Raw genomic sequence first — 23862 nt, 5'->3', positions numbered from 1 at the left:
CGTAGGAGATACAGAGTACTAGTTTAGATCTGTCGAGGGTGAACACTCTGTGCCGTTTCTTTCAGGTACCTAGAGAGAAAATGGTAGGGTACTTGGTAGTGGGAAACCCATTGGGGATGCTCGTAACATTCGACAAACGAAGCAAGATCCGCCAGAGCCGGCAAGTCGGGGGCGGGGCAGCCGAGGGAAATACAGAGCAAATCAAAGCCGTCTTTTGACTTTTTTTTTCTTTGAAAAATTGCAATATCCGCAGAGGGCCGGCCTGGAATCGTGGCGTGCGTTCATCAGTTGGCCATAGGAATCCCAATCACCCGGTTTCACTGTTAAAGGAAGGGGCAGAATGGGGGCCAAGAGGACGTTGGTGTACGTAATCCAGGGCGGGGTCTGATGTGATTGAAGATGTTGGGTAGACGATACAGGGTTGCAGACATGAGTCGAGGCCTCGGCGTCGGCGACGAGACAATGATGGACGAACAGGGAGGGATTCGTGCTCTGGATTGGTGTAGCAAATGGCGTGCGTACTACGGTTCGGAATCCGGGTCTTCAGTCGAGCTGCAGACGATCCGGCCAGCCCGAGGAGAAATTAGGCGATAATTGCCGTCCCAGAGACCGGTTGTAATGCAATGTTTGGAGGTGTGTCAAGTTCTGTTGGTTCAGCAAGAGCGTGTCAAATCCTTTGGACGTCGTCGTTCGTCTCATCATGGGCCTGCCTTCGTCAAGCAGTCTAACGGGATGAGAAGGCTTCCGTAGGCGCACCGAACCGCTTCATCGTTTCGTTTCCATTATGCCGACCCGGTCACTGTATACGAATGCAACCCGTACGTGTATTTGTCTCTCAAACTATGATTCGAGACCATGACAGAAAATTCAAATAACGTGCAACTTCTGCAGAAGGGAAGTGGGCAGCAACGATGCAGTTAACATTGGCAAGCATGCCGAGATCCGTCGTGAAGTGCGGAATGAGATAGCCCCCAGGCCGTCTCTTGTTGCTCTCTGATTCGCGAGTAAGACGCGATGTGGGCAATCATGGGTCAGTCTTCGGCGAGTCTCTGGCAGCCTGACAGTTTGAGAGGAGACGGGGGCGAGCGGTAGCGCAGTCTGATGTGGGGTGGCAACGGGGTTTGGGAACAACACGCAAGCCACCATTGGAGCGCCGACGTGAGACAAGGGGGATGACGCGTCACCGAGCCGCTAAGGTTCACGCCCAGGGGCGTCGGCACATCGAGGACGCACTCAGAGCTACTGTTACGCTAGAGACGGCCATTGTGGCCGTCGATCAAATCGTCTGTTCCAGGCAGTGGAAAGTCGAGTCGCATTTGGGCCGTTAGAGTGATCCGACAAGCTGGCCGCTTCCCCCGAAAAGACAGTGTGCGATTTGGAATTAGTCGGAACGCCGTCCGCAACAGATATCCTTGTTGTCGTTCGCGATGGTATCAACCATCTTCAAACTTGACCGCCAAGTGCTGACGTTTGGTTGGATCGATCGCCCCGACACAGAGCGGATTGGGCGTAGGGACGACGGCCTGGGGGACTCCAGCTCCAGCACGTAGGACGCGCTGACTCGTCATCATTCTGCCTGAAGATGGATGCTTTTTTTTTGGTGAGAGTGCTGTTTGAAGGAATCCGGCCTGCGTATGGTTCGTCTCATGAAAGCCAATCAGGCCGTTCGGCCTGTACGTGGTGAGATAATTAAGCAGGACGTTGACATGTAGCCATGTCAGTGGGCATTTTGACTTTGCAAGAACGATTGGCGAGCCCACTTGTTGACGCAAGATCATGTAACAGTATGGAGGACTCGACACGACGTGGGATCGGACTAATACGGGCGAGGCTCTTGTGGAGAGGGATAGAGAAAAGAGAGAGAGAGAGCTTGTCAGTGACGGCCCAGGGCGACCGGCAGAAGATTTTGACAAGACCTGGCCCGTCCAAAGAAGCTCGGCTTCAGTGAGGACCGTCCCAAGGAAGGGCATAATAGCCAGTCTTCAACGTTGAGGCCGGTCGGGAATGCGGGAGAAACGTAACGGGATAGCTAGGTATTCGTACAGATACTTGGGTTGGGAGGTAGGGACAGGCAGGGGCCAGGGTCGGGAGGAGAAACCGAGGCTGAGCGGGAGGCGAGACAGAAACCTTGAATCCCAGGGGTGTTGTTTTCTTGGTAGACAACCAGGAGATCCCGAATACTTCTGAGTGTGTGCCTGGCTGTAGTAGAGTTGCGAATGGGCATCGAGCCCCCCTGCGGCGCCCTCGCCGGAAGGGAATGGCCAATAAAATGTGGTATATAGGAAACAGAGTGTAAAATAGAGGTTGTCGCATCACGTTGCAGTTTTTCTTTTGTTTTGAGTCGTCATCGTTGTCGTCCTTTTTGTCTTTTGGGATGCGTCGAATTGGTTGTGAGAAGCATACGGGCCACAGACGACTCAAGCTCCAGGGCGAGATGGTGATTCAGCAAGGCCCGAGAGGAAAACCCTACAATAATAGTAGGTGACCAGGAACAGGAGAAAGAGTTTCAGGGGTTCAAAAGTACCGCGAGAGAGGCGCGATAGGCGAGGCAGTGAAACTGCGCATGGCACAGAGCCAACAAAGGACAACCCATCGCCACTGCACGGTGCTGGAGCAAACTTGCCCTTGTACCTAAAGTCGCATGTCGTCGCCAGCGTCGCCCTCGGGTGTATGTCGTCTCGACTTTCGGCAATCGGCGACGGCGCCGTTTTGTCTGTTGGCTGTTCCCGGAGCTTCGGTCGGCGCTCGACGGCAGCTTCGTTTGCAGCAAATGCTTCGCCTTGCTTCGGGGCAGGGGGACGCGATGGCTCTTGGTGGCATGCATAGGTAGTGTAGCAAGTGTTTTGGGAGGCTCCTTCGGGCCCTTTGGGGGGGGGGGGGGGGTTGTCGGCGAAGACCCGTCGTCAGCGTCGACGCCTGGAGCCGGAGCAGCGGTCTTCCGTTGACCTCTTCCCTCCCCAAGGTTCAGGTTCCAGTTACAGAGGGCGGAGAGATGCGAGTCTGTCTTGTCTCAGGATGCGGGAACAGAGCGCGGCGCCGTGCGTGCAGTGCTGCGGTGCGGTGCGGTGCGGTGCTGTGCTGTGCTGTGCTATGTGGAGCTGGTGCTGAGGCAAGGCTTCAAGCTTCGAGCTCGAGGGGGTAGAGCTGAGCCACAGGTCCGGGATCGAGGGAGGGGTGGCCAATCCGAGGACGCGCATTTTTGTACGAGAGAGGGAGCAAATGTCTCGGCCAGCCACGCAGGTAGAGGCCTGGGCAGACGCTGGAAATAGCCGTCAGCCACGCCTCGTCATCACGGTTCGGGGCTGCCAGACTCGGAACTCCTGTCACAGTGAGGAAAAAGTGTGAGTAAGTGTTTGTGTGTGTGGGGGGGGGGGGGGGGGAGGGGATGTGTGTGTGTGTGTGTGTGTGTGACTTGACAACCCATGAGAATGGGGGCCAGTGACAGCAGCTTTAATTAGGTAGGTACACGTACTAGTGGGAGAAGTACCGGTACATCAACGAGGTTGCGCCGTCGTCGTGTGCGTCGTCGTGTGCGTCGTCGTCGTCCAGACTTCAAGCTATGGTGAGCCTGACGAGTGAGTAAGCGGTACGTACCGCAGTGACATGCATTTATAGTGTTTTTGTATCCGTAGTGTAGGTAGGTAATGTATACACACCTACGGGAGGAAATCCATCTTCCTGAGCGTTTCTCTCGATTGCCGTCCATTGTCGTGCGCAGCTATGGCTGTGAATGGAGGTGAGGTTGCTGGTAGAATAGGCAAGGCGGCAGCATTCGCTCCCAACGTCTGTCTACTCGGTAAGCTCGACAAGATAGGCCTGCTGGGTGGCTAGCCATGTTTGCGTTGCCAAAGTAAGGTAGTAGTAGTCTACGGATACAGGGTCAATCGTCACCGGTTGGATTGCGTTGACGTAGGCGGTGCCTGGCCTTGTTGTCCGGATACTTTCTGCCAAGGCTTGCGTTGCTCTGGAAGGCAAAGGGCCTGAGAGCGAGCGGGACGGTAAGCATCCATAACCCGAGAGAGTCCCAACGCTCTGGACAGTGCAGCAAAGGCTTGGCATCGATATGTGGGAGGCGAGCGGAAGGTTTATCGATAAGCTTGCCCATCTATTGCTGGGGAGGGAAGAGTATTTGCATTGCATGCAAATTGGATTCATCGCCAGTGTACCTACTGATAGGATGCTCTGTATCTATACTCCGTACAGAACATGGATATCGGTATCGGTATCCGTACGTGTGCAAAATGTTTGTCCGAGCGAACCAATGGAGAAGTAGATGAAGGAAGAGATGGATGGGAAAGGGGACGTTGGAGCAGTGTCTGAGTACGTTCCGAGTACGGAGTACTGTATCCGTACATTGGCCTTCCTTCCTCCTCTGTCGTGGCCTAGGTAGGTAGTGCTTTCCTTCGCTCGCCTCGCCCTCTCTCTCTCTCTCTCTTGCTGCAAGCAAGAGCAGAGTACATAGTACGGACACTATGTAGGTAGGTACAAATGCCTATCTACATTAGGCAAGAGCAGCAGGAGAGAAAGAGCGTTGGAGTCGTGGTGCGGTGGTACGTGCCGGGGCGGATTGACCGGGACCCACTCTCTGGACCGAAACTGCCCCTGTCATTGGTCCGAGTTGCGCAGCTTACGCGTAAACCTCCGTACATGAGGAAAGAGACAGAGAGAGAAAGAGAGAGAGGCCAGCCAGAGGAAGCAGCAGCGTGCGTATGCGTTCCTTCCTCTCTGCCACGCCCCCCCCCCCTCGTCGTCGTCGTCGTCCTTCCCTCCCTCCTTCCCCCCTTGCCATCAATCAAACCTTGACCCCTTCCACTTCCCTTGTCTCTCTCTATCCTAAAATGAAAAACGCCCATGATGTATACGGGCGTCTGATTATTCGAGTCCCCATACTCGCTATCTAAGAACATACCATCCAGTCGTGCAAGTACCAGCGGCTTCTAGTATCAGACATTCATTTACAATGGCTCAAACTTCGACAATAAGCAGCTGGAGCGAGCCTGCACACTCGACCACAGCGTCACCGGTGAATTGATTAATCTTTATAACGGATGCAATTGATCTGCTCGTATGTGTTTTACGCAAGACGTTGGCCAGAGAAGAGGGCCCCCGTGGTCGATCACACGATTGATCACTGTAAACGTACGCTTACTCCATCTGATCCTTAGGAGGCACCCTGCGGGCTTCTACCAATCAGCGACAGTATAGGTTCCCGCAAAACCCCAGCGATGCTAAATCGGACTCGCGGCGGGATAAGCTGCCTAGAACCGTCTGGCACTCTGATCAATCTCGACTGCTAGGTTCGCTGGGTGATCGTCCCATTCAGTCGTTATGCCTATGTGATGCCCTTGTGGAGAATGTGGGAATTAGCTCCTTTAAGTTCCCTCTCTCTCTCTCTCCTCCTCCTCTCTCTCTCTCTCTCTCTCTCTCTCTCTCTCTCTCTCTCTCTCTCTCTCTCTCTCCTTGTCAGTCCAGATAGTTCAAGTTTTACTACGTGTCTACGTACACCTAGTCACTTACCACGGGTTTACCACCTTGGACCTTATTGTTGCTGCTGTACCCCCCCCCCCCCCCCCCTTACGCACTCCTCTCTAGTACTGTACACGCACTTACCCTACCTACATACCTACCTAACGGGTCCTGCTGGCGTACACTACGTTGCGTTGCGTTGCTTGCGTTGCATCTGCCTTTACTCTCTTTATTCACTTTCCTCTCCTCCGTCTCCCCTCCGCCCCCCTGGCACGGCCCACTCCCCAAATCCAAATCCCACCCTCCTCTCCGCCCGCTAACCATCACCTCTTTCAACACCCCCATCCCCCCCATCCCTTCCCTCTCACCACCACCGTAACTCGCCTGTCTGCGATTTCGACTCTTGATTTCTACCGACCGATAGGCCGCCGGAAATCTTGCGAAGAAACACCATTCACGAGAGGCTGCGATCGCTTCGTCGAGCAACACCCCGACTCACCCACGACGACCCAAGTCTGGAAGACTCGACCGATCCCCAAGCCAAGACACTTTGGGCTAGGACCTCGACTACGCCACTTAGCAGGAGAGAAGGTGTCTAGCATCGCCTCGCCTCGCCTCGCCTCGCCTGGCCTAGACTTGATCGATGGAACACCGGGAAGCCAAATAATATCAACGCCAGTAATCCGTCTCGAGTGCCAATTGACATCTTCGACGACGTTACGAATCTTCCTGACGACCACTCACGCTGACGACGACGACTACTACGACGACTGGTACTTTCCTTCACCCACAAAACCAACTCGCACCGCCGTCTTCATACCAGCATACAACTCTTCAGCAACTTGCGCCCAACGCGAGCGTTCTGTCTAATACCTACCTACTCGCCACTCCTTGCGACATACCCGACCTTGACATTCATCTCATCATCATCGACGACGACGACGACGACGACGACGACGCAGGAGGGGAAAAAAAGAATCGTCAACGACAGTGAAATGGATGGTCACGGCTACCCGCCGGGCCAAGGCCCCCCTAACGGTGACGGGGAGTATGGCGAAGAATGGGCTCGCGACCTGAGAGTAAAATTCGAGTCGCTCCTCCGTGACAAGCGCATGAACGACCTCCGAACATCCTCTCGCCAAAATAGCCCCCAGCCCAGGGAAAGCACAAGTAGTACCAACCTCCGTGGTCTGGCCTCACCCGGCCCCGGTCGCCCTTCGACATCACACGGCTCAACACCTGTGCCGCCGACACCACCCGCGTACTCCCGTCACCTGCCCAAGATCCCCACCCCTCCCGCCGCCAACGACCGCGACTCGCAAAAATTCCGCAACCTCTTGATCAGCCTCTCCCTGACTCCAACCAAGTACGAGAACCCCGGGTTGCTGGACGAGGCCCTGCAATGTATACCACTCGACCGGATATACGGCGAGGCCGAGGAGGAATGTCAAGTCATGCAGGCCGAGGCCGAAAGCATGGGAGATGGACGCAAAGCCACTTGGGGCTACCAAGACTGCGTCATCCGGGCGCTCTTGAGGTGAGTTCCGCTTTTCCACTGTCCCCTGCCTGCGAGGTAAAAGAGTTCCGTCCTGACGAACCATGTTCAGATGGTTCAAGCGATCCTTCTTCACCTGGATCAACAACCCTCCGTGCCCCGTCTGCCTTTCGCCCACAATCGCCCAAGGCATGACGCCCCCCACGCCCGATGAGAGCGCTTGCGGCGCACTCCGCGTCGAGCTCTACCGCTGCTCGGCCGGCGACTGCGGCGCTTACGAACGGTTCCCGCGGTACGGCGACGTGTGGCGACTCATCCACACCCGTCGAGGACGTGTTGGCGAATGGGCCAATTGCTTCAGTATGCTCTGCCGTGCCGTCGGAGGCAGGGTTCGTTGGGTGTGGAATGCTGAAGACCACGTCTGGACCGAGGTCTACTCGGAGCACCAGAAACGCTGGGTTCACGTCGACGCCTGTGAGGAAGCATGGGATAACCCCCGCCTCTACACCGAGGGCTGGGGCAAGAAGATGTCGTACTGCATCGCCTTTTCCATCGACGGCGCCACCGATGTCACCCGGCGATACGTCCGCAAGAGCGACTTCGCCGCCGAGCGCAACCGTTGCCCCGAGGAAGTCTTGCTCTACATCCTGAACGAGATCAGGGGCATCCGGCGCAGCAACATGAACAAGGACGAAAGGTTCCGACTCGAGAAGGAGGACAGTCGCGAAGACCGCGAGCTTCGTGGATACGTCATCAATTCGATTGCCCAGGCCGTCACCGATCTTGTTCCCGGCATGCCCAGCCCGTCCAGCAGTGCGCCGCCCGCCGTAGCCCCGCCCAGAAGACGCGAGGACACCAAGCTGCCTGCTGAGCAACCCGGTCGCCAGACGGGATCCGCCGAGTACATGGCCGCGCAAGCCAACGCGAGGCACCACCAGTTCCCCCCACATGACCCGAACCACCGCCGTGACCTGCCTTGAAGTTAAGAGGCATGTGCTCGTCTTCACTTTCACAACGAGTTCGGCGGCCGATTCACCTTGCCCCCCTCACCCCTCCCTCATCATCTCGCCGACCCGAGGCCATTTCTTCCGTGCCTTGGCAATATCTACTACTTTTTTCAAGATACCCAGTAGATGCCAGGGCCCCCCTTCTCCTCGGCCTCGAGGTCGTGGCCAGTTCGCTTGCCACATGTGGTGGTGCAGCTGCTTTTTGTTTTGCGCACGACAAGTGCACCGTCAATCAAGGCAATGATAATATTTTCCATGTCTAATTTACCTCGATCCGACACATGGAGAGAGGGGGGGGGGGACAACCAGCATCATAGATGGGCGCTCCCCGTCCCTGCATATTCACCCAAACTAACTCTTCCGCCGAATCTATACTGTTATCTTCAGTCTCTTGATACCGCACGGGTCACTCGGGTTCGGAGTACGGACTGTAACTACCACCACCATCTTTTTTTTTTTCTCATCCATTTTCTTTGTTTTCAAAAATGCCGCGTCGGATATTCGCCGAATGCCGGCGGTACAAGAGGCGCAACTACGGGGAAGGCAGGGCTTGCCTGGTTACTTTCATACACAACGTGCCCCGTGGGCTACACGGGGCCGCAAGGGAAGAGGAAAGCCGGCGACCGGGGGTTCGGGCCGAATGACATTGATGGCTCACCCACCCGCCGAGCTCTAGTCTTGGCGGGGGTGGGAGTAGGCGTTCCGTCAAGCTTCGCATGTATGCTGGAATGTGTTGCATGTCGAAGTCTTTTGGTTTTGCATGAGCGATGGAAGGCACCAGAGAGGGACCTTTTTTTTCGTATCTGGTCGAGTGGATTTGACGACTGTAAAAGTCTTGATTTGCACAGGATTCGCGCCCTCGTGTGTGGTCTTCCGATAAGAGGACGGAGACGAGGGCCTCGGACCGGCTAGCTTGAGGAAGCCAATGTCGGCACAGGCAGGATTAGAAGCAATTCCAACCCAACCGTTTAAACTGTCACGCTTGACGCTCGACTCTGCTCATGCATGGTGATAATTTTGTGATGATGGGCGACCTGGGTGAGAGCCATCGCCTCAACGTCAGTGAGTGAGCAAATATGACGACGAGGGCACTTCAAAGTCGGTTAAACCCCGGGCGGGGGTGGTGACGGCGGCGGCGGTGGTCCAGCCAGCCGCGGCTCCGCGGGAAGTTAACGCCCGGGAAGCCGGCGGGGGTTGGAACGAGATTACCCACAGATGGGGTTTTTTTTTTTTACCAAGTACGCCTTGACTGCCTTTCTTGGCTGATGTGAATTACGCAGCTTGGATTGTTGGCCCGGTGGGGGTGGTGGTCGGTGGTCGGTGGTTCAATGGGGCAGACAAGGGTTTTGTATATCGTTTTCCAGCCTGGGATCGTCCATATGTCTCTCGGAAATGTCCTTTTTGCTCTGTGGAGGGGCGCGCCTTTCTCGGTAAACTGGGTTAGCAAGGCAAGGGTTCAGAGCACTGCGGGAAGGCTAGGCTAGGCAAGGCTGGCCTGCTTGGTCAAAGCACCCCTTTTACTTACGAGGAGAACGGGGGATGGCTCAGGTCGCATAGGAGAGGCTCGGCGCATCATCAGACAGGACTAGGTACGAGAAACTGGACTGTGAAGAGTGAGGTGAAGTCGACAAAGACTGATGGGTGTTCGGCGCCGGGTTGGCGCCTTGGCATTCCGGCGGTGCAACTGCACGGAGGTGGGGGTAGAGGTGCCCTCTGCCGGAACACATATTACATTACCGGTAGTGACTGTTGTAGACTGAGAAAGATCTGGGTGTGTCACTACGAGTCCGTGGCTTGCGGCTTTTCAACGTCGTGCATGTTTGTCCACGCAAGCCAGCCCCCATCGGGAGTAGGAAGGGCGGGTTGGTTCATTCATCACATTACAGCCCAGCCCTATCCAAAGAGGAACTGGAACGGGAGAAGCCAAGAAACACACACGGTTTCGATGTTGGTAGGGGGGGAAAGAAGAAAAAGGTAACAAGCGGAGGGGGGGACGAATGATCATGATGCTTCTCAAATTACTCCGTATTCCACGGGCATTACCCGAAACCAGGCTGGACAGACAAGTGGAAGAAGAAAAGGGCAAAAAGAGGGGGGTGGATCGCTGCGTGCGTAGCGGGTTGGCTGGCAATGCTTTGGGCCGGTGGTCCTGAGAGGGTGAAATGAATGCGCCAAGTGCCAAGCCTGGCCGAATTGCCGATGAACTGGAACCGCAGAATAGAACAGGAGAGAGAGACGCAACACACACACAGAGAGAGAGAAAGAGAGAGAGATGAAACTGTCGGTCATAGGGGAGAATCTTCCCCCCATCCAGGGGCAGCCACTCAAACATAAAAAATAAAACAAAACAAAACAAATGAAACAAAAATGAGTCTGTCGCGAAGCTGGAATAGCTTCGTGTGGCTAGTACCAGTGGCAGCCGCCACAGATGTGGCGTACCACCCGCACGGACCGCTTGGAATATGTATTTCCACCACTTCTCCGGTCCATACATAGGTTCTTGATAGGACATACTGTTCCGTACTTCACTCTCAAATGACCAAACGCTGCGATTCATCACAGAGTTCCAGTCGGTATATCCTCGACTTCTGACCCGACTGCCAGGGTTTTGAGCCGCCCCTCTCTCGATCGCCAGAGAAGCGCCGACCGGGCCAGATATGAGGTCCGAGATGGCGGGATACGCTCGTGCGAGGACGTGTGATCGGTCTGCGGGGTTAGGTGGCGGCGGCGGCGACCTGCGAGCTATGGCGGGGTGGGTAACGGCGGACAGGCCGGGGCGGGGGCCGGAGTCCAATTAGTCCGATTGCGGGAGGTGAAAGGGGGGAGGGAGGTGGGCCGGAATGGACGATCGTGCCGATCTATACAGGCTGTTATCATCAGACGAGTGCGGACGATCTGTTCCTGTATCCTCTGTCTCTCTCTCTCTCTCTTTTCCCTCCATTTCGTTTTCTTGAGTGATGACCTATTATATTACTCGAGGAGCATTTCATCCTGACGCTCATGGGGCGTCGGGCTGACGAGACTGTTCCGACTGTGCGGAAGACGCCCCTGCGAGCTGTACTGTGTTTTGGAAGAGGATTTACAAGACTGTTCTTTGCATTTCGACCAGGGTTATCAAATGTGGCTTCAAGGTCAGAATACGAGTGGGTATAGCAAACGGGAAACCCTCTCTCACAGTGAATCGACCACAGCCACAAGTTGTTGGCTGTTTTGTTGTCAGATCCGTGTCTTGAACCAATTCATACATCATTTCAAGCAACCCATTACCTCGATTTCCATGTTCGTAGAAGGAGACTAGCCCGATATGATTGTTAAGCCTGGATATGCCATACAATATCCCAAACCTGTATATTATAAAAATCGTGTTACCCACATGTGACGAAATAGCTCGTCAACAGTCAGACGTGGGAAACCATCTCTACTTGGCACAAACAGCTTCAGATTCAAATCATGGTTACAATCCATTAATCTTGGCTCCTTGGTCCCAACACCCGTTTGGGCAGACGTTCCCAAGATACGCTGTTGTGGATTACTTTCACCCGCGTGTTTCCCCAACCAACCAGCCAGGAGAAGCCTGAGGCCAAGGATATCTATCCATTCTCCTCCCCATCGTCTACAGACAAGAAACAATATTTCATCTTATCCCCATCCATCCCAGATCAAAGTAGCTGCCCGGGCCTACTGGCTCTAACTAACTTGGCTCTCTCCCGCCTTCGTTTAGTTTTGCCCATCGCGGGCTTCACATCTGTCGGCACGAGTCAACGTGATACCCACACACACACACATATATATACACATCCTCTGCGTGGCCCGGAACCACTCGCAAATGGTCTGCCACTTCCGCGGCCCGCGCAAATCCTTTCCGTACCGGCCCCAGCTCTGGGCTTCATGAAACCGTGCCGCTTCGAGGGCGAGGTTCGCAATCTGGAGATGGTCGGCTCCCTCCCCGCCGAGCTGGACGGCACGTTCTACCGGGTTATGCCCGACCCGCAGTTCCCGCCCTTCATCGAGGACGACCCCGTACGTCTGCCCCGTCTTCCCGGCCACTGTTTGTCTTCTGATTACGTCGAGAGAAATTTGATCGAATCACCGGTCGGTTTACACTGTTGGAGGCGCGCCGGAACTCATATGACGTTTGGTGCCTGGTGGCCCCCATCCCCAGTGGTCCTGCGTGTCAAACGCCTTCCCCGGCCACACCACCAACGCCTACGAGACCCCAGAGGGCCTCATCGTATTCGACCTGCCGCTAATCGACAAGAATGCCTTCTTCTGGTGGCCCGACGCCGCGGGCAGCACGCCGGGCCCGCACGACATCGACCCCCACACCGCCTCGCTCGATCCCCCCGCCCGCCACGATCCTCGACCACGACGTCGAGTTCCCCCGCATCGATTACCGCGTCCTCGCCCGCCACCATGTCGAGCGAGCTGCACGTCGTCGACACGAGGAGCTTTGCGGAGCCCGCCGCCGTCGTCAAGGTCCCGATGAGCTTGAGGGTTGGGCTTCACGGGAACTGCGTCGACGGGGGAAAACTTCCTTCTTGAAATCTGTCTTGCTCAATAGGTACATATGTAGTCATTTCCAAGTCGCGTAACCACCTCAGCATGCGTAGCCGCCAGGACGCAACGGGTCGTATGAGGCTCTTCCCAAGTATTGGAAATCAAGCGCTCATATTGCTTAAGCAAGAAAAGCAAAGATGTATAGCCACAGTAATACCAGACATCACTCATTCCTCATACCAGTTTTTCTTTTGTTTTTAGGCCCCTTACCCTAGACTGTAGCCCCAATGGGCCCGAGCGAATTTCGGGCCACGCAACCATTCTATACAGCCATCTGCATGCCATTATAATACGACGAAGTTGTGACTTCACTAATGAGCAGCATGCAGCTTACGATATTGATCATGCGACGGGGCAGTGTGGGCCGGATATCTGATAGGAGCATGTAACTCCGTCCGGACTATGTCATGGAAGCATCGCTTTTGGCAGCTCCCTATGGCTGGCTCAGCTACTGACGTAGGATTCGGTTGAGGTCGAACGAGGATTTATATTGTCAGTAAGTCCTGTCATCGGAATGACCACCATCTTTCGTAGGTCTAGTATAGTATGAAAATATTCGGTAACGCGCCCGACTTAAAATACATTCCCATGGCTGCTTGGAACGGTGGGATGTCCATCTTCCTTAGCAATTGGCTCGGTCTGCTGTAACGAAACAGAGGTATCGGAAAGGGAATGGTTACCACAGAGCATACTCAGAGAGCCAAATAGATCAGAAAGGTCGGTTTGTCCCATCAGTCTTAGTATTAGTCCCCACAAAATGCATGTGTAACTTGCAACTCAAAGACATCCGAGCCACATGATATTTACTCTCGAGAAACGGGCCGTCACAAGCGTGATTATTCGTCTGTCTCCCAAGTATTTGAACCAAGAGAAGAAGCCTTTGATCAGTCGAAATATGTAGCATCAGCCAACATCTCCGATGCAGAGGGGCTGATACACTCTGGATAAGCGCCGGTGTACCTTGTTCATACCAGTAGCTTATCGGATTAAACATCTTGTAAAGCGATTGTTGTAACAGTCATTGTCATGGATGAGGGTACCAGAAACAGGTCTCATTTCAATAAGGATACCTATTTGTAATGGCTATGTAGCTCAGGGGTATTCCTAATAGACTCAAAAAGAGCTCGCTCCTGCTATAATCATTAAAGGAGAACAAGCTGGGTTAGCCTCATAAGAAGTTTGTAGGCTCACCCGCCATTAAATGCCACGCTCTAATGAAGTATCCATAAATCCGTAGCTTGTATCGCAATTGGGGGTGCAACTTGACACTTGAATGTCTTTCTCGGCCCTCCCACCTCCGATATAGCCTCACAATATTGTATTTCAGGAGTTATCCTGATCTCGAACGCGTCGAGATAACAGATTTTCTTCTGACATAAGCGTGGTCCGGAACCTTGTGGTCGATATGCCCGCTCCCGGCACAGCTAGAAAGTAGGGCGAGTGCCATGTTGCAATCGTTCCTGTTCATGTGTGGAATGCGGCGCAAGATATCTGCCCCCGATCGACCTGGAGAACATGGGAGGGAGGTATCCGAGGCCTACATGAAGAGGGGAGAACGGCGAGCATATGGGTGGTTCCAGAGAGCACGGTATAAGCCCGGCTATTAGCCCTTAATCGTCGAGTTCGGCAACCGTAAAGCAGAGGGGGGTTGGAATTGTGAAGCCAAGACGGCAGAGAATGTCGTAGCGCAACGGGGAGCGCCTCAGTTCAGGACTTATTTCCCACTGAGCGATTCCGCGACGGCCTGACGCGCAGTGTGTCTTCATCGCCTCGTCCGAGCCTTGCCCCGTTACACCCGCTCGTCCCCGTCTAGCCATATTGTGGGCCTCGGCCCGAGCACTCCCACTGCTGAGACGACATCTCATCGGATCCCGCCCACTCGTTCTCTTGCCTTTCTCCATTCTGTCAGCCCCTTGGTGGGAATGTGAAAATTGTTCACGGCCTGTTTTGCCACTGCGCGTCGACCTTCGCAGCCGACGTCGGCAGGTTGGGGTCTTCGTCATAATTCGTCCCGTCCCAGATCTTTGGGCAGAATTCTTGTGTGGCCCATGGGGCATGGTATTCTGGCAGCGCCAACGATTTTTGGACGGTACCGAGGTTCTTGACGTAAGAGTCGTCTTCGTGCTTATTCGTCTTGTGCGCGTCGTCCAAGCCTGCCTGGCTGGTCTGGCTTGTCGTGGCTTGGTGCCCCTCATCACGTACTGCCTCTACTTCGACAACCACCTCCCTCGTCCGGTATATCGCCATCCTGGGCTGTCCATCCTCGGTCATGGTGGACGCAGTGACCGAAGCCCTTCGGTCGCTGGGGCCTGAGCTGACGGCCGCCACGTTTGCACCTCGAAGCTTTGGTGCCCTTGTACAAGGCATGGTGAGTTCGACCGGGTTCCTGTCAATGCTGTTGAGCGTAACATCAATGTTACCGAATTGCTGCCCTCTCGGATAGCTGGGTGATGGCAAGCTGTATTCTGAAGGCTGATAAGAACCGCGGCTAGCTTCAAAGTTCTGCGCGGATAATACGCTAAGGTCGCGTTTACTGGCGACTTTACCAATGAGCTCGGCCATCGACATCTCAATCTTGAGCTTGACCATATAGGCTAGGGGATGGAACTGCATGTATCTGTATTCAATGTGTTAGCTAGTTGTGTGACGGGGTCTTGATGCCACGGTAGAGATATCGTCGGATCAGAAAAGAAAATAGTTCCGTAGGGAAACCACTTACACGAATGTATTTTTGAGGCTCATCATGGCAATGATGAGCACGTCCATGCTTAGCGAGAAGCCGATGATGAACATGTTAAATCGCGTCAGTCGCTTGTACTTGGTGAGGCCATGAGTAACCAGGTTCTTCTGGACGATGCGGACGAAATAAATGTTGAGCGCCCCGTCAACAATGAGATAAATGATCTTTTCGCAGCGGTCCCACCAGTCGTTGATTTTGATGTATCGGTCTGATGTTTGCAGCCGAGCTGGGATCCATATGTTGTAGACTGAAATATTGACGGCGGTGATGAGCACGGCGACGCCGACCTTGAGCCTCAAGGAGTGTTTCGGATTGTCGAGTAGAATGGCACAGCGGTTTATGATAATTTGTAGCAAAAATTGGACCTGCTTCAGTCAGGAAATTGATCACCAACAGCAACATGCGGGATGTCCGAACCTGGAGAGCCCATGTCGTCACTTTAGATGTTAGCGCAAATTGTGACGATGGTAGGAGAGCTTGGAATTGAACATACATATGCTAAAATAGAATTCAAAGCTGTGATTTTGTTTGATTAGCACAAAATGTTCGTGTCGTTCAGATCCGAGATGCGCAGTGGGCCTTACCTTGGTGGTATGATGCCTCTTAGATACAGCCAGCATATAACGCTAAAAATTGCACACACGATAATCTCTAACCAGATCATCCAGATATAGGCATTCCGGTGCATGCGTCTGCCTTGGCGCTTATACATGGCGGTCGTCTGCTTGATGGCCGTCCATACTGTGAGCCAGCCGAACCCGAGGGTGAAGCCCCAGGCCAGCGATGCAATGACAATGTCATTTTCAGAGACTTCTTCGAGCTTGAAGTGCGGGGAAAGAAGGTTGCTCATGATGAACCTGCCAGAACCTCATAGCAGGCAAGAGGCTGGAGTGTCCTACAGGTTATTCTGTCAAGTTCTTCATCACACAAAGAAAGGATTTAAGTCAGCCATTGTTTGAACCAATACGGGTGCAGAGCTGGAACGGGGAGGGTGGAGCGGACGAAATGCAATACGTACGAAAAGAGAAGCATGGTTGATGGCGAGCAAACACAAAAAGGCATACACGTCCGCAACAGGAAATCGAGGGATCAATGGGGAAACAGACAGTCGAGCTGTTTACCATGTATTAGAGCCTCAATTTGTTGTCGGGAAGATCTGGAACAGGAGGTTATTTGCTGTCGGTCCTCAAGTAAAAACAGCGAACAGACGAGCGCAAGAGGAGACTTTTGCCGAAGTCGCGGCGCCGTGTCTTTTGAAGGCATATGCTTTGGGTGGCCAACATGTCAACCCATATTAGCTTTTGAGTGTTCGGGCCGCGCCCCCTCTGCCCAGGACGTCGTGTTTCACGATCGAGTCAGGGAAGCGGTGCGCGCAGAATCCGCATCCCACCGGCGTGGGCGTGCTCTTCGGGAGCCCAACCTAGAACACTTAGGAAGAAGAAAACCGGGCTTCTGCCGCGGCAGGGATTCCAGGGCCCTGCTGCCAGACGGCGGCTTCGTCGTCCTTGCTGCGCCGCTCACTTGGGCCAAACGGAGGCAGGTTGGAAGTCACTTAGCGGCGCAGGCTCTCCGGCTGAGGGATGAGAACCAGGGGCTTCTGGGTATTTGCCTGTCGGCTTGTCGTCACTTTAACCGTATAGCATTCGCAACAGCAGGTGACGGTTTCCGGAGCGGGAAACGCTGCTGATAAATTATAGAGAATGGCCCATAGCTAGCTGCAGCGCGGGATAGTAGACAGCTTGGCAGATGGAAAAGTTCGATATTAAAACTACAAAGTGCTATAGAGTGCAGATGCCCATCACTGAACCACATGGGAAAGGCGATAGTGGAGGTGAAGGCGGCTATCTGAGCAGCTCAACGAGGCAATATTTTCGCCGCTCAAAGTTTTCTTTTACCTGGGGCAGAAACCAGCATCGGAGAGGGCGAGGGGCGATCGACTACATCCTTTCGCGGACGTCATTCCGATGCCGACTGAGTTTACGCATGTGGCACGTGCAACTCAAGGTTGGAGATGTCTGTCTCCCGGCAGTAGTCCTGACCAATAGAACAACCAAACCGGATGGCCACTTTGCTCTTGGGACACCGTTAAGTTTCCTGAAGCTTCGGTCGAAACCTTCATTCGACGCCGGAGCTTCCCTCCGTATAAAACCCTCTCGAGCCCGTCCTATTTCCGATGGCTGGAGGGGGTGTCTCGGCCAGGGCTGAGTAAGGGCATCGAGAAGCTGTAATACCGATTGTGTTGAGTCGGTTGGCTTTGCCAGACTCGCCCCGTAAGAAAAACACTTTGTTTTCCTGTAGCCCAACGCCAATGGGTTGTGATGTTCCCGTATCTCGCCTCGCAGGGACATTCGTGGGCTTAATATGGGACTTGCCGTACCATTTTCTCCGGCCAGACTGAGATTGAAACTCTTTGCACCAGATTTGGGCCCGGTGCCAGTACAGTTTGCGAAAGGTCACGGTAAGCCAGATTGATGTTTGTCGCAATGTGACCCAAGGGCTCGATCTAGGTTAGACGACAACCCAAAATTTCAATTCTCGAACACTTTGTTGAACCAGGATCAACGGAAGTAGACCAACAACCGCGGCCCAATGATCATCCGAGACGCCAGCAGACCTCGGCAGCTTCCCAGCGCTGCACAATGGCGTTGTCCTGGCATGTGGCTCCACGACGTGCGTTCCTATCCGTTCACAGTTATAGAAGGCATGTCTGTGCAGGCCAAACTGCCGGGCGTCAGCGCATTGCCAGAGTCAGAAACAGTTGTGTTTTCTGAGTCATCTTCCCATGTCAGGGATCGTCCTCAGAGACGAACAAAGGCGGTGTCATTGACATCCGCGGACTTGCCACGACGCCGGAATCCCGTAGAGGGGTGGTGGGCGGCCGACGCCGCGGGGGTATGTCCACGCGGAGTATCCGACGGAAAGCAGGCCGGTAGACAAACCTTTCTCGAGGACTTGTATTCTAGCATGCTGTCTTTTAATCATCCCGAGGCTCGAGTTTTAGGATGCAGCGAGATTTCACCATTTGTCATCTGCATTCTAGGCTCGGCCCGTGGTCCAAACCTCGGATTGATGGTGCTGGGTACCATACCGGAGACACCGATCGGCATACCTACAGGCTGCAGGCCGTGGATGATTCAACGGACTCGAGGCCTTCAACGAAAGGACATGAGCCTCCGGTAAAGCCTATTCGGAAGGTCGTGAATCCCATGATAGTGCGTTTCGATCACACCATCTTGCGGGGGGTGGCCAGGTGTCGGATAAGGTAGATAGCGCACAAAAACCTGCTTGTCCCTAAAGTGGATTGGGACCGAGGCTTTAGATGCAACCTCACAAGACATTTGCCGAAGGTCAAGCCAGTAAAGGGACCAAAAGAGAGTTTCTTCTGGCATGCTTATGGGGTAAACTCAGACTGGAATATATGGAGAAACGGCCTTGAGCGAGGTATTGGATCAAGCTTTGTTTAACCCCCGCCGGTGTCGTGTTTTGTTTGGTCTGATGGATGGCAAGCACAACGGGATTTGGCCAAGTCGCCCAAGCCAATCGAATGATTAACAACTACCGGCGTCCACTCCGGTGTGCCCGTGCAAAGGTGCGCTCATGTCGTTGAGCGATACCTGTGCTAGGCCTCACTGGTTCGGGAATGAATTTCAGCCATCTTTAGGTAATAAACCCCATTGACGTGTTTTGATGCGGGTTTTATCCGAAAACGGCGTTCCTGGATAGGACAAGGTTCAGCTCAAGCCTCGCCCTCTTCACAGAGTTTGAGTGATTTGCATGCAACAGTGTGATATATCAAATAGAGGATCGTATAAGTTGTTGAGAAAGTTATATGTATGAACGAGGGAACTGTGGGTACCTGCTCAACCAAGAACAGTTAGAACATTGTGGGACATATCAGTCGAGGTGGTGTGATGGCAATGTCGAGGTTTCCAAAGAAGAAATCAAAGAGAAAGAAAAAAGGGAAAACATGAACCGGGCCTAGGCGTGTCTCTTGGTGGCTGCTTATGAGCTTCGTCACAACGCCAGGATACCGTGACCGACTATGGGAAATACAACGTTTCATTCGTCGCCATTCATCATTGTCGTCTTCTCGTAATACCTACATTAATCCTCCATATGCGTTCATGTACAGACACCGACATCACATGTACTCTGCTACACCAACTGTCCCAGTCGTCCATCAACTACAAATACCAAATCCGGACTGGCAACCGGCACCACAATACCCGTTGGAGTTTCCACAGAAACCCCACTGGCTGCAGCATTGATAGATGCCGTTGCCCTTGCACGTCGCCTTTCCGGCGCCGCACGATCCGTTGGTTGATGTCGGTAGTCCTGAGCCTCCGCTTCCGCCTCCGGTCGCGCATGTGCCGAAGGCTGGTTGACACCCTGTGCCGCAGTACTCAGTCGTCGTTCCGCAATAGCCGTATGCACTGCAGCAAAATCCACTTCCACAAGGCCCCACTCCGGCCCCGCAAGCGCCGGGCTGGCCAGGATTGGGAGGGTTGGGGCTCGGACTGGGCCGGGCCGAGCTGGTTGGCTGGGTCGGCTGCACAGATGATGGCAACGACGATGCCACCGGGGCCTGCTTAAATGTCAGCTGGCGACCACTACTTTTTTCCACTCACAAACTCACTTGACAGCTTGCTAGCCGCGCGTCTTCCGCAGCTCCCTGAAGCCACAATTTCATTGTGGCCTGGAAAGATTTGCCGTTGTATGGATTACTGGCTCCTCGCGTCGCTTCCCATACGGCAACACCTCCGAAGGACGGCCGGCAATAATATGCGTTGATGAGGTTCTTGGCTTGGTCATGGGTTATATAGTTCCCTGGATTGGCAGCGTCGGGCGAACCAGGCAATGTGATAAACACCTTTGCATCCCGACTCGGCGTGTTTGATAGCCATTGAACCCATGAGTCAAAAGTAAACCCACCCCCCTGAAAGGATTGGCCAGGAACATAGGACGGGTTGCTCGAGACCCAGGTGGCGGCTGAGCAGCTAGGAGTATTGTAAAACTGGACAAAGATCATGTCGAACTTGACGCTAGATATCATGGCCGCCATGCTGGCGTCCGGCACAATACACTGGGGAGCGCCGGTCAAGTAGTATGGCTTCGTCGCTGATGCGTAAAAAGTTCGTAAGAGACTGACGAGGGCGATGTAGCCAGCGGAGTTGTCTGTTGGCCGTGGCATCAGCTCGCAGTCATCACAATGGAAATCAGTATTTCGAGACTTACCTGTTGATGGATGTTCAATGTCCATGTCAAAACCGTCAACTTCAACAGCCTGTCCGTTGTTGTCAAAGGGGCGAGGCCCGGTCCAACTAGGGTCTCTGGGGCCGAACATCTTCCACAGGTATGTCGCCAGGAGCTCGCCTTCGGCTTTTCCTGTGAGCTGGTAGGTTGTGACCCCGCCTCCAAGAGACAACAATATCTTCTTGCCATACTGTTGCTGACACACAGGAATTTGAGCATTGAGGGTTGGGCAATTCAATTTCAGCTGATTTTTTGACGGATCGTTGCCAGGGCCTGGGTAGACTTGATCACCGCACCGGTTTCCAAAGTTCGTTCCCGGGTAGCCGTTCGCTTGCGCTGGAAAAAGATGAACAAACGAAAGTATGATCACGTCAATTTCTGGTTGCTGGCAGTGGTAAAGTAGGTCAACCTGATTCGGACCTTGTCCCTATGACACAGTCAGCTCTGCTTTCGGTTCGCATTGGACGACTCAAAACCGTGACCTTACATAGTAGACAACCACATTGTTCTTCGATGTTGGGCTGAAAGCTCCGGAAACCGAGACCACAATGCCTAGAATGGCGAGTGGAAAGTAAGGCCTCATTGTGACTGCAAGTATCTGGGTACACGAAACTTGGCAAAGGTAGGACGAGAAGAAGATGAAAACTAAACGAGCCCCTTTAGAACAGTATATGCTACACCAGACAAAACTTTCGGGACCGGATACAATTTTGATGACGTTCTGAAAGCTAGAAATCCGAGAAGGTGCCCAGGAGACCTGAGACGCGGGTTTGAGATCCAACGACGATGGCGGAGGCAAGGAAGTAGGGCGATTCAAGAGGCAAAGAGGATTTGGTTTATCCTCCTCAGCATCGATACCTTCTGGGAACTGCTTCTCTAAATAGCCGCTGAATGATACAATTCTGCCGGGTCATTTAAGATGCGATCGCAACCCCTTCATCGCGATTGCCCCGCTTCCTGCGGCCCTGCCACCATCGCAAGTGCTAGAAAAGAAATGCTGAAGACATAGTCGGGGGGTTCTGAATCAATATTATTGCCGTTAAAGACTCCGCTCTCAATACGAATGGGGCCGCCAGTGCTAACTATCTCGGTCACGTTCCCTACTTTCTGCAGGGCGGCCGATGCCCCCTTGACTCAGCCTGCCACTGAAGTCGATGAGGGCAGAGGGGTATAAGGAGGCTGGGGGTTTTCTTTATCGCCACACGCGTTGGGAATTTATCGACGAAGATCGGTCCTGAATCTGAATTAAGATGGAAAGATTGAAAGGGCGCTGGCTTGCATCGTATCGTTTTATTTACTTCAAGACAGGCCAAAGGGCCGTAGTGTAAGGCCGTGCCGTTCGGTAGTTTCGGCGGGTCCCGGTCGCCGAAGCCGCTGCCGATCGGTGCTGCCATCCACCCGGCCGCGGATCCGTCCACTCTTGATCAAGCTCGAAGACTTATATAAAAAGCCCCCAACTTCCCACCTGAATTTCAACCTATAACATCTGCCATTGTTTCTAGAGGAGAAGCGAGAAATGGATTGATTACATAGACCATACAGTTCTATGCGTTCTATTAATCCTCATTGCCAGGACTATTGCCAAGTTCGTAGGTTTAGAGACCAGGAGGTTGGCCCCTCAAAGCACGATACCGTTGTCTCTTTTGCCAATGTGCCAAGACATGAGGAAGCAAACACTTCATGTGCCGAGGTTTCGTTTACCCTGGCTTGCATGACATTTTGTCGAATACGAAAGTGCTGTTGGTGCCCAGTGGATTGTCAACTGCACCACCGTACATATTGGGAAGTTGCTCTGTCGATAACCTACCGAGAAGTCGTTGATAAGTTCCAGTTTCTTATAAAATGCAAAGCAGCGGAACCGTAGAAATCATGCGATAGTACACCTGTCGGTCACTGCACCAACAACGGGCTAGTCTCCGGCCCGAAATGCTCTTCTTATCAGCCCCCAAATGACCAGAAGCGACAATGTAAGGCCGTACTTCGGCAATAAATACCACAGTTCCCATATTTTCTTTTGGTCAACGTTATTCGCAAAGTCTCAACGGCAGAACTAGGAAATGGCATATTCATCGACCAGTCCGCAGGCCCAGGCCTCGGCACCAACATTCAACTTGGAAACCACACCACCGGCATTCGAAATTTTGAATGCGTCAGTGAATGTTTCTGCCAACGTTGAAGTCGACGATTTGGCTAGTGTATGCATGAGCCTTGCACCTTCAGCCAGCGGTGTGCTAATCTGAATACCAGCTTGATGAGACTTCCTCGAACATTGACGATCGAATGTAAGATGTTCTGCGAGACCAACCAATGCAGCAATGCCGAGCTGGCGGATAAGGGAATTCTATATCGCAGAGGGAGCGAGATGAAATAACTCGATCTCTGAATTCCTACGGGCTCCGAAACACGCAGGGGCTTCCGGTATTTGTATTCACACAGTCGGCTGAATTCTCTTTGCACTAGAAAGGTACTGAGCATTGTGTTGTAGAGCACATACAGTACTGAGAGAACTAGTTGAGGCATATTAACCAGGATAACGTTGGCAATCAGCCCTACCGGATCCGCGCGAGGCATGTTGATGTATAGATAGGTAACAGGCGTCAACTCTCTAAAGCCAAGCTTCCACAGCTCTAGGATACTGAATTTAATTTTCTGAAGCTGTAAACTTACAAAAGACTGGAAAAGGAGGGCAACTGGAATAATAACTATAATTAAACACCTATAGCGAGATCAGCTAAGTGCTAGAAGGAATAGATAACTAGGTGATTATACATTAAAAGTAGTACTACCTATTGTAGAAGACTTGCTGCTAATCTCTACTGATTAGCCTTGGTCTTGAAGGTATGAGGCGCTAGTGGAACTCGTACACTGTGTGGACTCTTTTAGGATATTAAAGGAGTGCGCCTCCTGAACTATCTACTTATAGCTAGAAAGTTGTACTTTGTTATAAGGCCTATATTAATAGTCTAGCTGTAGGGCTCTCTTATAAAGGAAGTAGTTACATTACCTAGAGTATATAACACTTCTTAGGCCTTATCCTGCTGTTTTTACACTTACTTTCTCCTAGCTATCTATATTAATAGCATAATAAGGACTTTAATTAGATTTATAAGGATAATTATAAACATAATTAGTAGTAAGTATTTAAACTAGCACTTTATGCTAAGACTTGCTAGCGGTTAGACAAGATACTGAGAAACCTTGTATTATTTAGGCCTAAGAAGCTATTTAGTTATAGGTTTTAGTGGTAACTTAGCTAGAAAATTGCTACTACTATTTCTAAGCGCTTATATGTTCTTTGTCTAGTTATCTAAACGTGGGATAATGGAGACATATATTAGCAGGCT

At 52.9% G+C, this 23862-nt stretch overlaps 4 protein-coding genes across 4 annotated transcripts; 2 read left to right on the top strand and 2 right to left on the bottom strand.

Annotated features, from left to right (window-relative positions):
* Window positions 1-6461: 6461 nt before the first annotated feature.
* On the top strand, window positions 6462-7941 carry GLRG_05989 (transglutaminase-like superfamily protein; the record flags this gene model as incomplete). Its single annotated transcript, XM_008096674.1, has 2 exons — window positions 6462-7003; window positions 7074-7941. 2 exons carry the CDS (start codon window positions 6462-6464, stop codon window positions 7939-7941), a joined length of 1410 nt encoding a protein of 469 aa, XP_008094865.1.
* Window positions 7942-11856: 3915 nt separating this feature from the next.
* Window positions 11857-12454, top strand: GLRG_05988 (uncharacterized protein; the record flags this gene model as incomplete). Its single annotated transcript, XM_008096673.1, has 2 exons — window positions 11857-11988; window positions 12131-12454. 2 exons carry the CDS (start codon window positions 11857-11859, stop codon window positions 12452-12454), a joined length of 456 nt encoding a protein of 151 aa, XP_008094864.1.
* Window positions 12455-14460: 2006 nt separating this feature from the next.
* On the bottom strand, window positions 14461-16115 carry GLRG_05987 (uncharacterized protein; the record flags this gene model as incomplete). The annotated part of the gene is made up of 5 exons (XM_008096672.1): window positions 14461-15142; window positions 15245-15633; window positions 15683-15702; window positions 15759-15781; window positions 15850-16115. The coding sequence occupies 5 exons, from the start codon at window positions 16113-16115 to the stop codon at window positions 14461-14463; spliced, it is 1380 nt and encodes a 459-aa protein (XP_008094863.1).
* A 3330-nt stretch (window positions 16116-19445) lies between these two features.
* GLRG_05986 (chitin recognition protein) lies at window positions 19446-21101 on the bottom strand (the record flags this gene model as incomplete). Its single annotated transcript, XM_008096671.1, has 4 exons — window positions 19446-19850; window positions 19902-20440; window positions 20501-20945; window positions 21006-21101. 4 exons carry the CDS (start codon window positions 21099-21101, stop codon window positions 19446-19448), a joined length of 1485 nt encoding a protein of 494 aa, XP_008094862.1.
* Between the last annotated feature and the right edge of the window lie 2761 nt (window positions 21102-23862).

Source organism: Colletotrichum graminicola, assembly GCF_000149035.1.
Source record: "Colletotrichum graminicola M1.001 genomic scaffold supercont1.21, whole genome shotgun sequence".
NCBI classification, from domain to species: Eukaryota; Fungi; Ascomycota; class Sordariomycetes; order Glomerellales; family Glomerellaceae; genus Colletotrichum; species Colletotrichum graminicola.
This window is presented reverse-complemented; position numbering and strand designations above follow the sequence as displayed.